The following is a 15,481-nucleotide window of genomic DNA, read 5'->3' as shown; positions in this document are numbered from 1 at the left end:
ATGGTTCTGTGAGCAGTCTTTTCTGGAAACTTGGGGGCAGGGGGATGAAAGACACCCATCTGTTCCAGGGAATGGGTGAGGAAATGGCAGGACACATCTGTAAGCAGAGGCAGCCAGCATGGCGCCAGGATGAAAAGCCTCATGAAGCTGTAGGACGATGAAAGGCAGTAGGACTCGGTGCATCTGAAGGGTAGTCACACTGACCTCCGTGACAGAGGCCAGGAACATCTGCAGACTCAGGGCCAGCAACCCCAAGACAACACTCAGAAAGTGGAGGGCTGGGTGATAATCAAATGATCACATTCTTCCCCTGACAAGTTTTATTGAATGAAGAGCACCTTTCAGGATGGAAGGAATACAACACACATAGTCAATCTTCACATCGGAAGCGCGAACACCATCATGAAATTCCATATATCACTTTGAGGATGACTTTGTCTATACTCAACATTGTCGAGTTTGATAGCTTTCATTCCAAAGCTTAAAAAAGTGAATTAAGAAAATAGATTTTTTTAGTGACACTGTTAATGACCATTGAAAGTATAACCAGCATACATGTTCACAAGAGTGAGCTATGCAGAGTTTTGTTAGGGGTGTAGATAAAACTTTAAGGGTGAACATCCAGTACAAATTAGAACATCTATTATTTGGGGCTTGAGGTCTTAAACCTAAATTTCAGAGTGCTTTAAGATTCTCAGGAGGGAACCCACATATTCCCATGTGTATCTGGTGCTTTGGTATAAGGAATGTTCCAAATCCATGGCCGATCTGGGGAAAAAACAAACAAACCACATTATATATGTATAATACTTATTTGAACAGGATTACAAAAAATTCACTTACCTGATAGGATAAAACCACCCATGTGTTTACCTGATAGGATAAAACCACCACGTTTACACATTTTTAAGAACCCCTCTCCTCTTTTTAAAGATTTATGAGAGTGAGTGCCTGTGAGCACACATGGGGGTGGAGGGCAGAGGGAGAATGAATCTCAAGCTGACTCCGTGCCGAGCCCAGAGCCCAATGCGGGGCTCAATATCCCGACCCTGAGATCACAACCCGAGCCAAAACCAAGAGTCAGACACTTAACCAACTGCACCACTCAGCCACCCCCTTAAGAACCCTTTCTGAACCAACCCCAGACAACAGCCCATTTCAGACAGTGGCTACTGGCAAAAGTTCATGCTAAGAAACAGGCAAGTGAACCTGGAAGCAGGCCAGCAGAAACCAGGGTGTACATTCTGGCTTGCTGCTTATATTGACCAGTCACTTCGCCTCTGTCAGCCTCAGTGTCCTTCTGTGTACCTGACTGTGGTGCGGTCAGGAGGGGAAGTGAGATAAACGCACGTAGTGTCCGAGAGCATCCCGCAGAGAGAGAACCTCACAAAGGGCAGCTATTATCTTTTACAACGCTGGAGAAACCAACAGTAACAGATGGCACACTGCTCTCAGCGGGTCATGGTCACATATAATCGAGAGGCCTGGGGCCACCTCCACGAAATGGTTTTGTTCTGTTCCTTAAGGCTAATAATTGATGAGGCATGAAGGTCTCTGTATAATGACTGTAGACCGATGGTGAAGCAAGCAACATGCCTTGGTAGGATACAAGGGAGAGAACACTAAAGACCTAGGTTCAGGTCCTGCCCTTATCCTTCTCTGCAAACTCGGGAAAACACTGGGATCTTGGCCTCGGGTTCCTCAGCTGTGAAATGGGAATTAGCTACATAAGCAACCTCTCAGGAGGATTGTGAAACATAACTGAGAAAACACCTGTGGAAGTTCCTGGCATGTTGCAGGTGCTCAATAACCATGAACTTTCCCCCCTTTTAACTGGGGTTTCAGAAATTGAAAAAAATCAGAACAAATCACTTTTATCATGCATAACTACTGCTAGAATCAAACCAATTCTAAAGAACCATAATAGTAGGGGTAGGGTGTAAATAGGTTGCTAGGGTTAAGAATCAATCCCCACATAACTGGCCCGAAGAGGAGGAGAGCTACAACTCTGAAGGGGTGAATGCTTACAGTAAGGCGGCCACGCGGCACCATCGGCAGAAACAGCCGCCCAGCACCGCCGATGCGCTCTCGGGGAAGCTTTCTCCTCTTCCTGAATAGAGACAGAGTGCAGCTCGGAGGACGGCCTGGCAAACAAAGGGAGGCTCTCCTCACACCTCACGGTGCTGAATAATGGCTGCACCAGCATGCAAACAGCAGGCCCAGCAGATGTATGGGGAAAGAAGGCCGAAGATGGCAACAAGTCATCAGAACCCTGTTCTCTTGTCTTCGGCGTTGAGATGGTGTGAGAGCCTGAAGCAAGCTTGTTAAGCCTGAGAGAGAGCCATAATCCAGGGCCTGTGTGACACACTTCACCAAAGGCTGAAGGTTTGGCAGTGCTGGAGAACCCCCACAGCTCCCCACTGGCCTGAGCAAACCACTGGCTCTCTTCCACGGGGGACATGGCCTTCTGTGGCTGGACTTCTCCCATCTTTTCTTGCAGACTGCTCCATTGGGTAACATCAGCTCTACTTCATCCCCAAGGCAAAGGACACCCCGATCCTTGCTATGGCAGTAGCTATTAGACTCTTCACTGAGGCAGCATCTTCGAGACCACCACTGCATTTATTCCTCTCCCTCACAATTAGCCAACAATGACCAAGTAAGGTGACTATCCGCTGGCAAATCCCTGGACACACTGCTCAATAAATGAGCAAATGTCTCTGCCTGCGGGCTGACCATTTGCCATGCCGGCTGAAAGGTTCACCACTACCTGGGGAGAGAGACGCAAAAAGGCTAACAGGAGGGTAAGAGGTGGTTGTGACTCTGTTGTCTTTTGACCATTACCGAAGTCAGCATTCACACTTACTGGCTTAGATGAAAGCCTATTTCAAGCAATCCTCCTAAATTGTCCCATGAAAGAAAAACTTTCCTCATGAAATAGTCCTGCATATATCTGAAATATCTGTCGAGTGCTGGTTAGATGCCAGGTACTCTGCTAGACAAAGCGGGGGTCCTCTCAGTTTACAGTCCAGGGGGACAGACAGACGAGCAAGCAGGCCGTGGTGCCAGAATTCTGAACCTGACCGCCGTCAGCGCAGTGGTTCCCGAACCTGGCTGATGTGAGAATTGCCGGAGCATTTCCCCAGAGCTCACCTCAAGGGAGTGTGTTTCCATCCGTCTGGGCTGGGGCCTGGCATTACACATTCTTACCAAGTTCTAAAGGTGATCTTAACACAATCAGAGTTTGAGATCAGAGGCTAAATGGGATGAGCTTTTTCCTGTGATATAATGGAAGGATTTAAAACAGGAGTGTGACAAGATGAGAGGTGCGTGGCAGCAGGGGAGAAGATGATGTCCACTGGGAGGGGACAAACACCAGGGAGATGAATAGGCAGTGCAGTCTAGGTGAGACACAGTGAGGCCAACATTAAGGCCATGGCAGGAAGGCTGGGGATGAGGGGACAACCAAGGGGTTTTCTCTCTGTCTATTCCATCTGTCCCTGTGGTCGGTCAGTTGAGGACTGCGTGCACCTGACATCTCTAACTCCAGAACTCAGCTCTCTGTGGGGAGGTGGCACAGTGCGACGGTAAAGGGGTCATGGACATGGCAGACATGGGGCCCTGACCAAGTTGACCCAAGTGCTTAGGTTCCTTGTCTATAAAGTAGGGGTTATATTAGTAGTGGTATCATGGGGGTAGTGAGGATTCAATAAACTCAGGTCAAGTGCTCATAGCAGTTCCTGGCACCTAATAAGTACTTGATGAGTGCTAGCTGCTATAATATTATAATGACCACTACTCTCAACTCACAGTGGGTGAGGATTGTCATTATTCCATATGCTGTGTAGGTCCACCAGGTTTTTTAACAGCCAGACAAACCCAAGTACAATATCCCATTCTACTTATCCAGGAAATAAGCTCTTTGCTCTAATCCTCTAAGAAATGGCCCTTGTGTTAAACAGGCCTCGACCCCCATGTCCAAACACCCATACATACATTTCCCACTGTCTTCAGGGGAACTTGAATCCTACCTATAGAAGCCACTGTCTGTCACCTGAGCAATCACCTTTAATTCTTTCCTTGTATCAGGCACAGACTATGTTTGTATATGGCCTGTGTGTGATCCCAAAGAGAAGAACTAATGAGAAGATTTCTGATGCCACTTTACCTTAGCCTACTCTGAAATCAACGAATGGATAAAAGACTTGCCAGCTTGCAATACAAAGGAAAGCTCCGAAATATTTTACACTGGGTTACTGACCTAGTAGAGATGCAATCTTTGGTAATTGTGATTCCAGTGTTATCTGAAACCCATTAACTCTCTATTCTGTGACGATCTCCCATATTAATCCGTGACTAAAAAAAGCACAAGAGAACAATCTATCCAGTGGGAGGAAGTATAATTCAAATTGCTAAAAACCAAATACTGATTTCAATACCATCTGATAAAATTATTTTTTACTTTGATAATTTCAGATTTCCTTAACGTTTCTGTTTACAAAGTAATTTTAAAAGCTAAGCTGGAAGTTTGTGTCAGGCTTCTGTTTGTACTATGAAACAGAAAGATTTTATTAAAGGAGATGATCAAAATCATGTCTAAAAACCTTTCCTGGTTCTCTCATTAAAAAAAAAAATCCTCATTTCTAAAGATCTTTCAAAAACAGGTCCTTGAAAATTAAGCATATCAACAACGATTTTAAGTGACTTACTTATTTTGCATTTTCTTTGGATTAGAAAGTTAAATCAGCTTTGTTTCCCTTACATAGATACTTTATGAATCAGTCTCTACTATTTAGCAATAATTATGAGAGGTCTAGACTGAAGTTGTTTATTCCTGTACTATCTAAATTCAAGGAATTATTTCAAATGAATCAAGCAGTAGGGGGAATGGTTACATTATCTGGGAACCAATGGTTTAAAGCACTTTAGAGGATTATATACACTACATATATGCTAAATCTAGATCAGGTGTATCTCATGTGCCAAGTAGGTTTTAATGACCTCTCCTACTGAGCAATTACATATACAGCTAATTAGCTTAGTTCTAGACATTTAAAACTTAAATTCTAAAATATACTAAACCTGCAAAAGATACAACTTGGCAGATACCACCTTAACCAATTGATCAATACTGACTTCATCAGTAATCAGGCAGATTGTTATCATGTGACTCCTTATATGATGCACTAAGAAAAACAACATCTCTTCTGTGGTGTTGGCAAAAGTGCACACTCTGGACCTACTTACAAAAAAAACAATGGACAAACCAAACATACAATGTCCCTCACCGTCTATAAAATAACTGGCCTGTGCTCAGCAAAGTGTCAGTATCATGAAATGCACAAAAATCTTGTGGCACTATTCCACATTAATGGAGACTAAAGAGAGTGATGAACAAATGTGACATGTAACCTGAAACTTCCCTTTTGCTATAAAGGACATTACTGGGGCAACAGATGAAATCTGAATAAATTCTATAGATGATAGTATTCAATCAGTGTTAATTCCTGATTTGGGTAACTGTACTGTGGCTATGTAAGATAATGTTTTTAAGAAATATATATTCAAGTATTTAAAAATTGCAAACATCATGTTTACAACTTTCAAATGGATCAGAAAAAAGTTAACACGAGAAAGAAGGATTATGTAAATATTATAAAATATTCACATTTGGAGAACCTGGGTGAAGAGAATATGGGAATTCTTTGTACTTAGAACTTTTTTCTAAATCTGAAATTATGACAAAAAATTAAAAAAAATACTACAGTTGACTCTTGAACAACGTGAGTTTAACTGCACAGGTCCACTCACACGTGGGCTTTTTTCCCAATAAATATACATACATTACTTAAGTGTATTTTCTCTTCCTTATAATTTTCATTTTCTTTTCTCTAGCTTACTTTATTGTGGGAATACAGTGTAAAATACATATAACATACAAAATATGTGTTGACTGTTTATGTTATCAGTAAGGCTTCTGGTCAACAGTAGGCTCTTAGTAGTTAAGTTTTTGGGGAGTCAAAGGTTATATGCAGATTTTCAACTGCACTGGGGGTCAGTGTCTCTACTCCCGGCATTGTGCAAGGGCCAACTGTATACATATTACCATGTGTATTTAAAAAAAAGGAGACAAAAAACACCAAAAAACAACCCAGATCATTTAACATAACTGAAGTCTCTGAAGCTCTGTATGTTCAATTATTCTTAAATTTGACATGTAATTTATTAAGTCCAAATAAGATAGGCTTTACTTAACCTTACCTTGTTTACCCGCTTTATAGTGTATCAGAGAATACAAAGAATGTAAGCTAAAAAGGGAGTACGAAGCAGATGCCTCTGGCATATAATAGCTCAGGAGAGATCACATACTGGTCTATTTTATTCTTTTCCGGCTCAGGGTCACACAGCAAGTGGGACATATGGAAATAAGATTTAAAATGTTGGTGATTTTGCTTTATAAAAGATTTTCTTTCCTCAACGTCAGACGGGTAATGTGCCGAGGTCGTAACAAGGTTTGAGGGAGGCGCGTGTCACACACTGGCGTGAACACCCAATCATCACACTTATGAACTACAAAAGGACCTAAAGATTTCCTGTAAAACTACAACTCCTATTAGTCAAATGAGTTTGGTTAGGTATAACTTTTCAGGTGAAGAGTAATTTCAGCTCCGTAAGGCCAGGGATTTGTGTCTGTCTTGTTCACAGACATATTCCAAGTACCTAGACAGTGTCTGCACGCAGCAGGTTCTTAGTAATACATCTGTGGAGAGAACAGATAAGCAGCAAGTACTGTGTAAAGCAAGGTGTACCTGCAGCTCTGTTTTGCTTTATTATTTGATCAATTTCTTGGTTTCAGGGATGTCTGCTGGTATCTTTCAATAAACTGTAATTTGTTCACAGCAATGTATTTCTTTGCTAAGCTTTCTGTATAGTCCTCAGATTTTAAAAAATAACGAACAAGATCTTATACATGTTACAGTGGTTTGAAAACCATTTTCAAACAAAGTGCTTTTGAAATGTTCTTAATCACTCACTTTTCCAAATCTTAGACTTCTTTCTTCTAGTCCGTAGGATTCCCTTGAATGCCAGCTACATATGAACTGGTGATATCTGAGTGACATTATTCTGCATGTTACTGAAGCAGTGTGGAAGGTAAAACTGTACTAATAAAAAATAAAATGCTCCAGTCTCTCTTGTATCTATCTTTCAAAGGAAATGTATAAACCCAGAAAACTTCGCTAAACAATGGAAAACATTCTGCTTACTGGCCAAATAAAAGATTCATTGTTACAGAGTCTAAGATACTACCCAGTTGGAAACTTTTAAATTCTTGAGAATGCTTTTTCTATCAAAACTGAAGGGACCTCAGCATATTTTTAAGGCTCCTCTATCTCTTTCATTCTTGCTTTCAAAGTCCTTTGGAGATTAGGATTAAGTGGAGGAGGTGGAATTCCAGCCAAGGTCCTGGGCTGGGGGTGGAAAGTACAGAGCCCAAGGCCAGACCACAGGAAGTCAAACTCAGTCAGTCCATGGTCCTCCGTCCCCACCTCTACTAAGCTTATTCAGAACTCAGGTTTAAGGAGGAAAGAAAAAAAGAAAAAGAAAGGAATACGAACAGACAGTAGGAGAAAAAACAAAGGTACAGCATAAAGCTGGAAGGTGGAAGGAGAGGTTTTCACCATCAGGTCCTGTGACGCTGGGTGGGTTTAGGGACTGTCCTACATGGGCCTTAGGCTCTTTTCATCCTCCGCTCAGCAAGGGGAAGGGGAGAAAATGAACACTGGTCCATTATTACACACCAGGAACTGAACTGGATATTCTAAATAACAGAAACAACAGCTAATGTTTAGTGACTGCTAACTCTGCACTAGAGACTGTGTTAGGTACTTTACAGATAACATCTTGGTTACTTTTTTCAACAAACTCTATGAAGTAGGCACTCTTATTTTCCCACTTTACAAATAGAGACACTAAGGCCTAGAGAAAGCAAATAACTGCCCAAGGTCACTTAGGTTGCAAGGTTGGCACAAACACAGCCTAGTTCTAAAGCACTATTTTTCACTTGTGTGTGGGGGTGGGGGGGGTGGGGGGGGGGTGGGGAGGAGACAGATTCCCTGAAATTCTGATAAAACTGATATAATCTTGCTAGTGAAAAATGAAGATGCATAAATATACAACAAATTTAGAGGACTCAATATACATAAATTGGAAAGAAGGAAAAAAGAACACCTTCTGAAACTTGCTATCAATATGACTGATTATAGCTCTAGAAAGTCACCTACCAGAGGCAGCTGCACCCTAGACAGCATGAGACTATATGGACACATCTGACAAAGTTAATACTATCGAAGAAACAGGTCCACTGGAAGGGGAAGATCTGGTTTACCACCAAAACCAGAAAGGACAAGTGAGGGTGAGGAAGTACCTAGAACCCATCTAACACTGTCCAGGGAAGAAAGGGACCCAGTGGGCAGGGCTGACTCTGTTAGGGAATCAGAGATTTTGGAATATTAATGGAGTGATGTCATTAAAACTTTCCAAACAAAAACCAAATTTTCCCTGTTCAGATTCAGAATTTACTCAAAAATCATTGACTATAATCTGGCTATCTGTGTAGGCATCTACCTTCCAGGGGAAAATAATGCTGGTTGTAATAGGACCTTTTGCCATTTTAAATTAATAAGCATGTCCTGATTATACATCTGCTCCTGTGTGAGTCTGGGAAGTGTGAACTTGCTTTAAAGACAGATATTCTAGGGCTAAGACAAGTGCAGCCTGTGGGGCTGGGTCAGACCTGGGATGGAGCTGGTCCCACTCATGCTGGCCAGCTTTCTTCCAAAAACATGAACCTGAACCAATGTTCCAACGACTTTCTATTATGAAAAATACTTGGTCACTGCCTTTAAGAAAGTCATAGTCTAGGGCAGCCTGGCGATCTCCCCTTTAAGAGGATGGGAGGTATCTGTGAAGTCAAAATTATTTTCATCAAGATATGAAGCCATTATTTGTCATCTTCACTTCTTGCGAGTGTACAGAGGCTTTGTGACAGGATATTGCAACAGAGCAGCTATGATAATTCAGCAGTCTTTCATTAACCCAGATAGTAAAGAGGCCTGCCTACAAAAATTGTAAATAACGCCACCTTCCTCACCTTTTTCTGGAAATAGTTAAAAAAAAAAAAAAAAATATATATATATATATATAATAGGTTTATTATTTTTAAAAACTAATATAAAAAATTCTTGGTTTTGAGTTCTAATATAGTACTCTCAACAGATATAAAAACCCATGTAAGTAAAAGCTCCTTGTGGTCCTTAATGATAAGAGTGCAGAGGGTTTCCTGAACCAACCAGTTTGAGAACGATAACTGTAGTGGCCCCAGACAGGTCAGCGAAGGGGCCTCCGCAAACCTGCATTTCCAAACTATTCCCTGAGCCAATCTCCCACTGAGAGACTGATGCCTTCTTCTGGGCACTGTTTCTGTTTCATACATAACACCCACGATCTCCCTCCAGGTGTGCCCTACCTTTACTTCCATACAGTTCTGGAGGCAGGTCGAATGGTACAGGAAAGGCGGCCGCTGGCTCCTTGCTCTCTGAGAAGAATTTCTGTTTTACTTTGAAGCTGTCCAGGCCCTGCAAACACAAAGAGGGCATCTATGATTGCACCCCATTTTCTGAAAAAGATCTCAAGAAGCAATTATATCTGTATGGTACTCACAGCAAAACCGAAGTTATTTCAGAGCTACTTTCAATGTTTGATAGATCAGATATATTTACAACTCCCCTAATCTTTCCTATTAGGGGTTCAAATTTTAAAAATTAAATTATAACAAAGTTCACAGACGTTTAATAAAGGAAATAAGAGAGAAAACAATTTTGGATATCACAGCCCATTTCTTCTAACCGCTATGTACAGTTTGCAAGGAGTGTGTAGAAGACACTGTATATAAATAATTTCAATATTGCTATAGTAACAGGCTGCTCACTCTGGTGTAAGAATAAAAGCTGCCTTCATGTATAATGAAAGTGTTCCAATATAATGTGATAGGAATATAAAAACAAAAACTCTTCCAGACTCACCAAAGTGGAAGGTTTATTCCAAGAACTCCAGGATAGGGTATTATTTTTAGATCTTAACCAGGGTACAAGTTAAAGTTGTGTATCTCAGCTGATGTAGAGAAAGAACCACTACCGCCTTCTAGGACCTTTACATCAGTGCAGGTGCTTAATACGCAAGCCTCATTTTCCCCATGCCTCCACACATTGATCCCCCTCTTCTGATCTCCCTTGGTGGATCATCCCAGCACCTTGTTTGCAAGTCAGTCTGTCTGTTATCCCTTCTGTCCACCCATCTAAACACATACCCATCCTCCATATCCTAAATACCCACATATCAAACAGTGATAATGTCCTTGGAACCCATACAAAGAACTAGAACTATAGTTCTTAGTCTTGATGATCACATAACTGAGTAGGGAAGGCTGCTTGTGGGCACACACTGTAGGACATGGTAAGAGCCGGAGTTACGCTGATCTAGGCTCCAGGCCATCTGGTTCTAACACTGCTCTGGCATTCGCTGAACTGCGAGAATGGCTGACACTTGCATTTGTTCCTTCAACACATTATTTCTTGAGTGCCTCTTTGGTGTCAGGCACTGACTGCTGAAGAGTTAAAGATGTCATTGTCCCTGTCCTGATGGGGTACACAGTCTAGTGGGGAGATAATGCATTTATAAAAGTGAAATAATTACATAATTGTGACGACCACTATGAAGAAAAACAGAAGTACTGGGAGAGAGAATAGCAGACCTATTTTAGATGGGGGGGGTGGTGGTGGTGGAATGGGGGGGGATGGTCAATAGGAGCCTCCCTAAAATAAGTGACATTTTAAAGAGGAGTAGGGTTAGGAGAGGCGAAAGTGGAAAGAATATTCCAGGCAGAAGGTGTAGAGGTAGCAAAGAGCATGCATGTTCCAGTAGCTAAAAACAATGGTTAGTGGGACACCTGGCCACTTATTTACTAGGCCTCAATTTCCTCATTTGTAAAATCAGAATAAAGCATCTGGATGTCACCACCTTAAAATGTCTTTCATGTCAACACCTAGCCTTGGTGCTCAGCTGGTGTTCAAGCAATGCTGAGCTGCAAAAATAGGATAAAGGCATCTTGCCTGCTTACTCTACAGGCTTTTCCATTAGATAAATCAATGTGCAAATGCTCTGTGCACATGAAGACTTATAGAAAGGTATGGGCGATGAAGAAAGGGCCAGCACTGATGAAGATGGGGATGAGAAACAGTGAAAGTCAGTAAGTAATAACCAGCTGAATGCTATACAGAAAAGAAATAGCTTTTACCAATTTTGGGATAAGGAAAAGCTTTGTAGAAAACATTACAGCTAGGCCTTGAGAAACTGGGATAATTCTGATAAATAGAGATGGCAGGAAAGAACATCAAGGGAGACCAGCATAAGCCAAGGCAGAGTTGTTAAAGCATAGAGCAGGTAACATCAGGCAGATGGGAAGTGAATGACCTACACACAGGAGGAGGGCTGAGAACACTGGAGAGAACCAGATGGAGGAGGTTTGAACAGGAAGCAGTATGGGTATCTGTGGCTTGTACCTATTTAACTGGGCCCAATCCCAGGCCATAGTGACTCGGGATGAGCAGGTCGGCTACGTCAGAGGCGTCAGGGAAGAGACCATCTTTCTGCTCAGGAGTTCATTCGGTAAGATGTGAGCCTTGAGCTGCTGGGGGCTCTCACATACTTCAAAATGAACTCTGAAAATACACCCAAACCCATGAATTCAGCTCTGCCTGAAGCAAGGGACTCACCCTCCATGTCTGCCTTATTTCTTACTTGTTTGAGTTGGTTATCTGTCACAACCCACAGCACCACAAGACCCCAGTTATTAAAGTGTGTGGCCCTTACTTTTATATACAGCGAGGAGTTGCAGGTTTTTGAACCGAGAAGTTCCACTATAAAGGCTGACTGGCACAGATGAAAATAGATCCAACAGGGAATTGTTAGAGCCAGAAGACCGAGAGCTACTACCACACCAATGGGAGATGGATGAGCGAATGGTAATGGGGAAACAAATATCAGCATCATAACAAGAGCTGAGATACAAACAGGTGAGTTCAGAGGAGAGTGGGGTCAGTGGAAAGGGAAGGAAATGGATTTGAAGGAAACTGATGGAAAAATTAAAAATCAGGGATATGTGAGGGCAGAGGAGGAAGGGGGTAGGGAGACCAAGGGCACTTGAAGGGGGACACTATAGCCTGCCCCGTCACCCCCACTTCCTCCTACCCTGGGGAGGGCTGCTGGGCCATCTCCAGAACAGTCAATACTGGTGCTCCTCCTCACAGCTTACCTTCAACAAGTTCTGGATCGGAGGATAATCTTATGTTCTTCCTTGTGCATATCACTTACTTGCTGTGTGACTCGAGGTGAATTACCTAACTTTTCTGGGCCTGAATTTCCTCATCTAATAAATGGTATGCCGACAGTAAGTTATTTAGAACAATGACTTGCACATGGATGTAAATTAGTACATCCAGGATGTTCTTGTGATGAAATTACTCCTATTTTACAAGGGAGGAAATAAAATGGAGGTTAAATAGTTGCCCAAGGCCGTATGGCTATTAAGCGGTAAGGCTGGAAATCAAACCCAGCCTCTCTGATTCTTAATCTTCTGTTCCTTCAACTAAATGAAGAAATAGTCTCACATTCACCCACCAGGAGCCACAACAAAGGAAGAATTCCTCGAAAATTTAAGAGGTAATATTAAAGCAGACCAAATTAGGAGGAGCCAAATTCTGGAAACCGTGGTTCTTAACATTTGTGACAAGAGGCCAGAGGTTAGGAAGTGATGTCATTTAATGACTATTAAATACTTTATGTGGCGTTTCAGATAAGAACAACTTCCCTCTTCTTTGGCTCCTAGTCCATTTCTGATATTTTCAAACAAATCATCACAAAGGATGGAGAGTCTTTATGGCCTGGCCCAGATCTGATGCCCCAACATGCTTTGGCACATGGCTATTCTGTGGTGTCTTACTTGACATATAAGAAGCTCTGAGCCATCCACGTCTGACAGGAAGCAATATGCTTTCCTGAATGCCATTTCTGATCTAAATTCTAGGGTATTATATGGAAAAAAAAAAAAAAGTACCACTTTTCCCTTCAATCTGGATGTCAAGTAATTTGAAGCTGTTGTCTAATTATCATTATTTCTACATCACAGTGGTATCACTTGGCATTCTGTAAAACAGAGGAAGGCACCCTCACAGGCACAGATACTTAAAAAGACAGTTAAGACAATATATTTATAAAATACCAGGTGAGAGGGTGGACATCTATCACACTTGAGAAATTACTGGCTTTTCCCTTCATCAGCTCTGGGAGGAAAAGAGCTGTTATCACCATGACGGATTAAGTTTAGCGGCTTAGCTCCATCATAGAGAACAAGAAACATGTCCAAATCTCAGAGATACTGTTTATTTTTTAGTTGCATCCGATTAGCATCCTCAAGCAGTAAAGCCCTATACAAGGCATCAAGTTTTCCTGGATAAAATGGTAATGACAGTGAGCCTTCTAGAAGGAGCACACTTAATCAAAGATGGACTGACAAGGAAGTGAAGTACAGGGAGGTGGCGGTCTTGTCCTTCCTATAAGGCGCCATATGATCAACTGTGTTTCCGGGCGGCGGCTTAGGAAAAGCTTCATGGAGGACAGTAAGCCCAAGAGGCCCAAGAAGGGTGGGTTTCTTATAAGCAAAGGGCTGTGTCAGTGGGGTGGAGTGCACTTCAGGAGAAAAAGGAACAGCATCCCATCACCATGGGTGTGAGGTCAAGATTTTGACCTCTGCCTTCCACCTTCTGTTGAACTGCTTGATCTACGAGTTGGTGCTGCTACTGTTCACTGCTCAGTACCTGCCAAGTGCTAGGCACTGTTTCAACCATTTATAGGCAAGAACTCTCAATTCTCAAGTGATGCTACAAAGTTATTAGTTACTGCACTGTCCCCACTTCACACTGAGAAAAAGGAAGCCTATGGAAGTAACAGGTCCAAAGCTTAAGAGCTTATAAGCAGGACCCCAACTCCATTGTCATTTTGGCTCCTCTAGCGCTGTGTGCTCCCAGAGTTCCTTTGCTTGGTCCCTGGTATCTCTCCAACACGTTCTTCTACGTTCTCTTTCCACATGATTTCACTTTCTAATGGAGGTGAAGGATCACACAACTAGTAAGTGGCAGTTGTGCCCCTGGTGCCCCAGCCCACCTCCCCCACCTGCTAACAAGCACTCACAGGTGACTGGAGCCCTGGCTGTACAGGGGATGTGGGGGGAGGGGTGGGAACAGAGGCTGGGGGGCATGCTGGTCCAGGTCACAGCGGGCCCTGCTGTGTCACTCACAGGATTCTGGATATCATCTCATGGGCCAAGAGGAGATACTGCAGGTTCAAAGTCAGGGGAATGCAGACCCTGGCAGATGGGCAAAAAGCGCTCCAGAAGTGTAGCAGTAGCCAAGACGGGGAGCGAGGGAGAGATGGAATCAGTTAGCCAGGCGAGGAGAAGACAATGACCTACAGCAGCAGGCAGCAAAACTCTTGCTAGGGCAGAGGACAGGATGTGGCAGCTGGATGTGGACAGGGAAGAGGAAGGAGTAGAATGCCAGATTGGGGCTGAGCGGGAGAACATGAAAGCTTAGAAGAAAACTCCATGTCAAACAGTACTGACCAGATGTAGCCCCGTGGGAAACCCTGAGTACCTTCAACAGATGGCCGGTGGTCAGAAGTGGTGTGGGGAGGGGAGGGAGGGTTAAGGCGGTGGCTCCTGTGAATTTTATTAGTTCTTCCAGCCACAGCCAGTCATGATGAGAGCAAACACTTGTGGTATATATCAATTTTGGCAACAAAAGACAATAAAAGAATTTTTTTTTAAGATTTTATTTATTTATTTGAGTGAGAGAGAATGAGAGATAGCACGAGGGGGAAGAGGGTCAGAGGGAGAAGCAGACTTCCTGCTGAGCAGGGAGCCCGATGTGGGACTCGATCCCAGGACTCCAGGATCATGACCTGAGCGAAAGGCAGTCGCTTAACCAACTGAGCTACCCAGGAGCCCGACAATAAAAGAATTTAATCAGAACAGAGAAAAGAGACTTTTTGAAGACAAAGTTCTTACGGAGTTGATTGAAGCATTTTTGATTCTAATGACAGAAAAGAGAAGCTGCCATCTTAGGGGCAAACACACTAGGGCTCAAAAGGAGCTGAGGTGCCCCTCAGCCCTAAGGCAAGCACAGGAAAGCTCAGGCTACCCTTGTCTGGAGGAAAACATTTTGGACATTGACCTAGGATTCTCCGATGGTCATGCACATTAATTCCCAGAGGCAGGAGTAGCTGTAGCCCACAAAGTACTAGGCAGGCTCAAGTCCAGGACTAAGTCAGCACCTGAAAGTATGTGCTCCATAAACACCAAAATGCATGA

The 15,481-nt window shown here is 42.9% G+C and overlaps 1 protein-coding gene and 1 non-coding gene across 10 annotated transcripts in view; both read right to left on the bottom strand.

Annotated features, from left to right (window-relative positions):
- Nucleotides 1-283: 283 nt before the first annotated feature.
- Nucleotides 284-15,481, bottom strand: part of TDP1 (tyrosyl-DNA phosphodiesterase 1) — an 87,658-nt gene continuing 72,460 nt past the window's right edge. For 7 of the 9 annotated variants that reach the window (XM_045901394.3, XM_064571469.1, XM_064571464.1 and 4 more), the window contains 2 exons: nucleotides 9,527-9,635; nucleotides 775-2,144 (listed from right to left, as the gene is read on the bottom strand). In XM_045901394.3, coding sequence (XP_045757350.2) covers nucleotides 1,900-2,144; nucleotides 9,527-9,635 — 354 coding nt within the window. In that variant the 3' untranslated portion in view covers nucleotides 775-1,899. The other 2 variants (XR_010405300.1, XM_064571470.1) reach the window with 1 other exon arrangement.
- On the bottom strand, nucleotides 6,479-6,582 carry LOC123862778 (small nucleolar RNA U13). The gene has a single exon (XR_006795446.1). It is a non-coding gene; the product is annotated as a small nucleolar RNA U13 (small nucleolar RNA).

Source organism: Mirounga angustirostris, unplaced genomic scaffold, assembly GCF_029215605.1.
Source record: "Mirounga angustirostris isolate CCGP_5_RB_7025 unplaced genomic scaffold, mMirAng1.0.hap1 SCAF_9, whole genome shotgun sequence".
In the NCBI taxonomy this organism is placed as follows: Eukaryota; Metazoa; Chordata; class Mammalia; order Carnivora; family Phocidae; genus Mirounga; species Mirounga angustirostris.
Note: the sequence above shows the minus strand (reverse complement) of the source record. Positions and strands in the feature narration are given on the sequence as shown.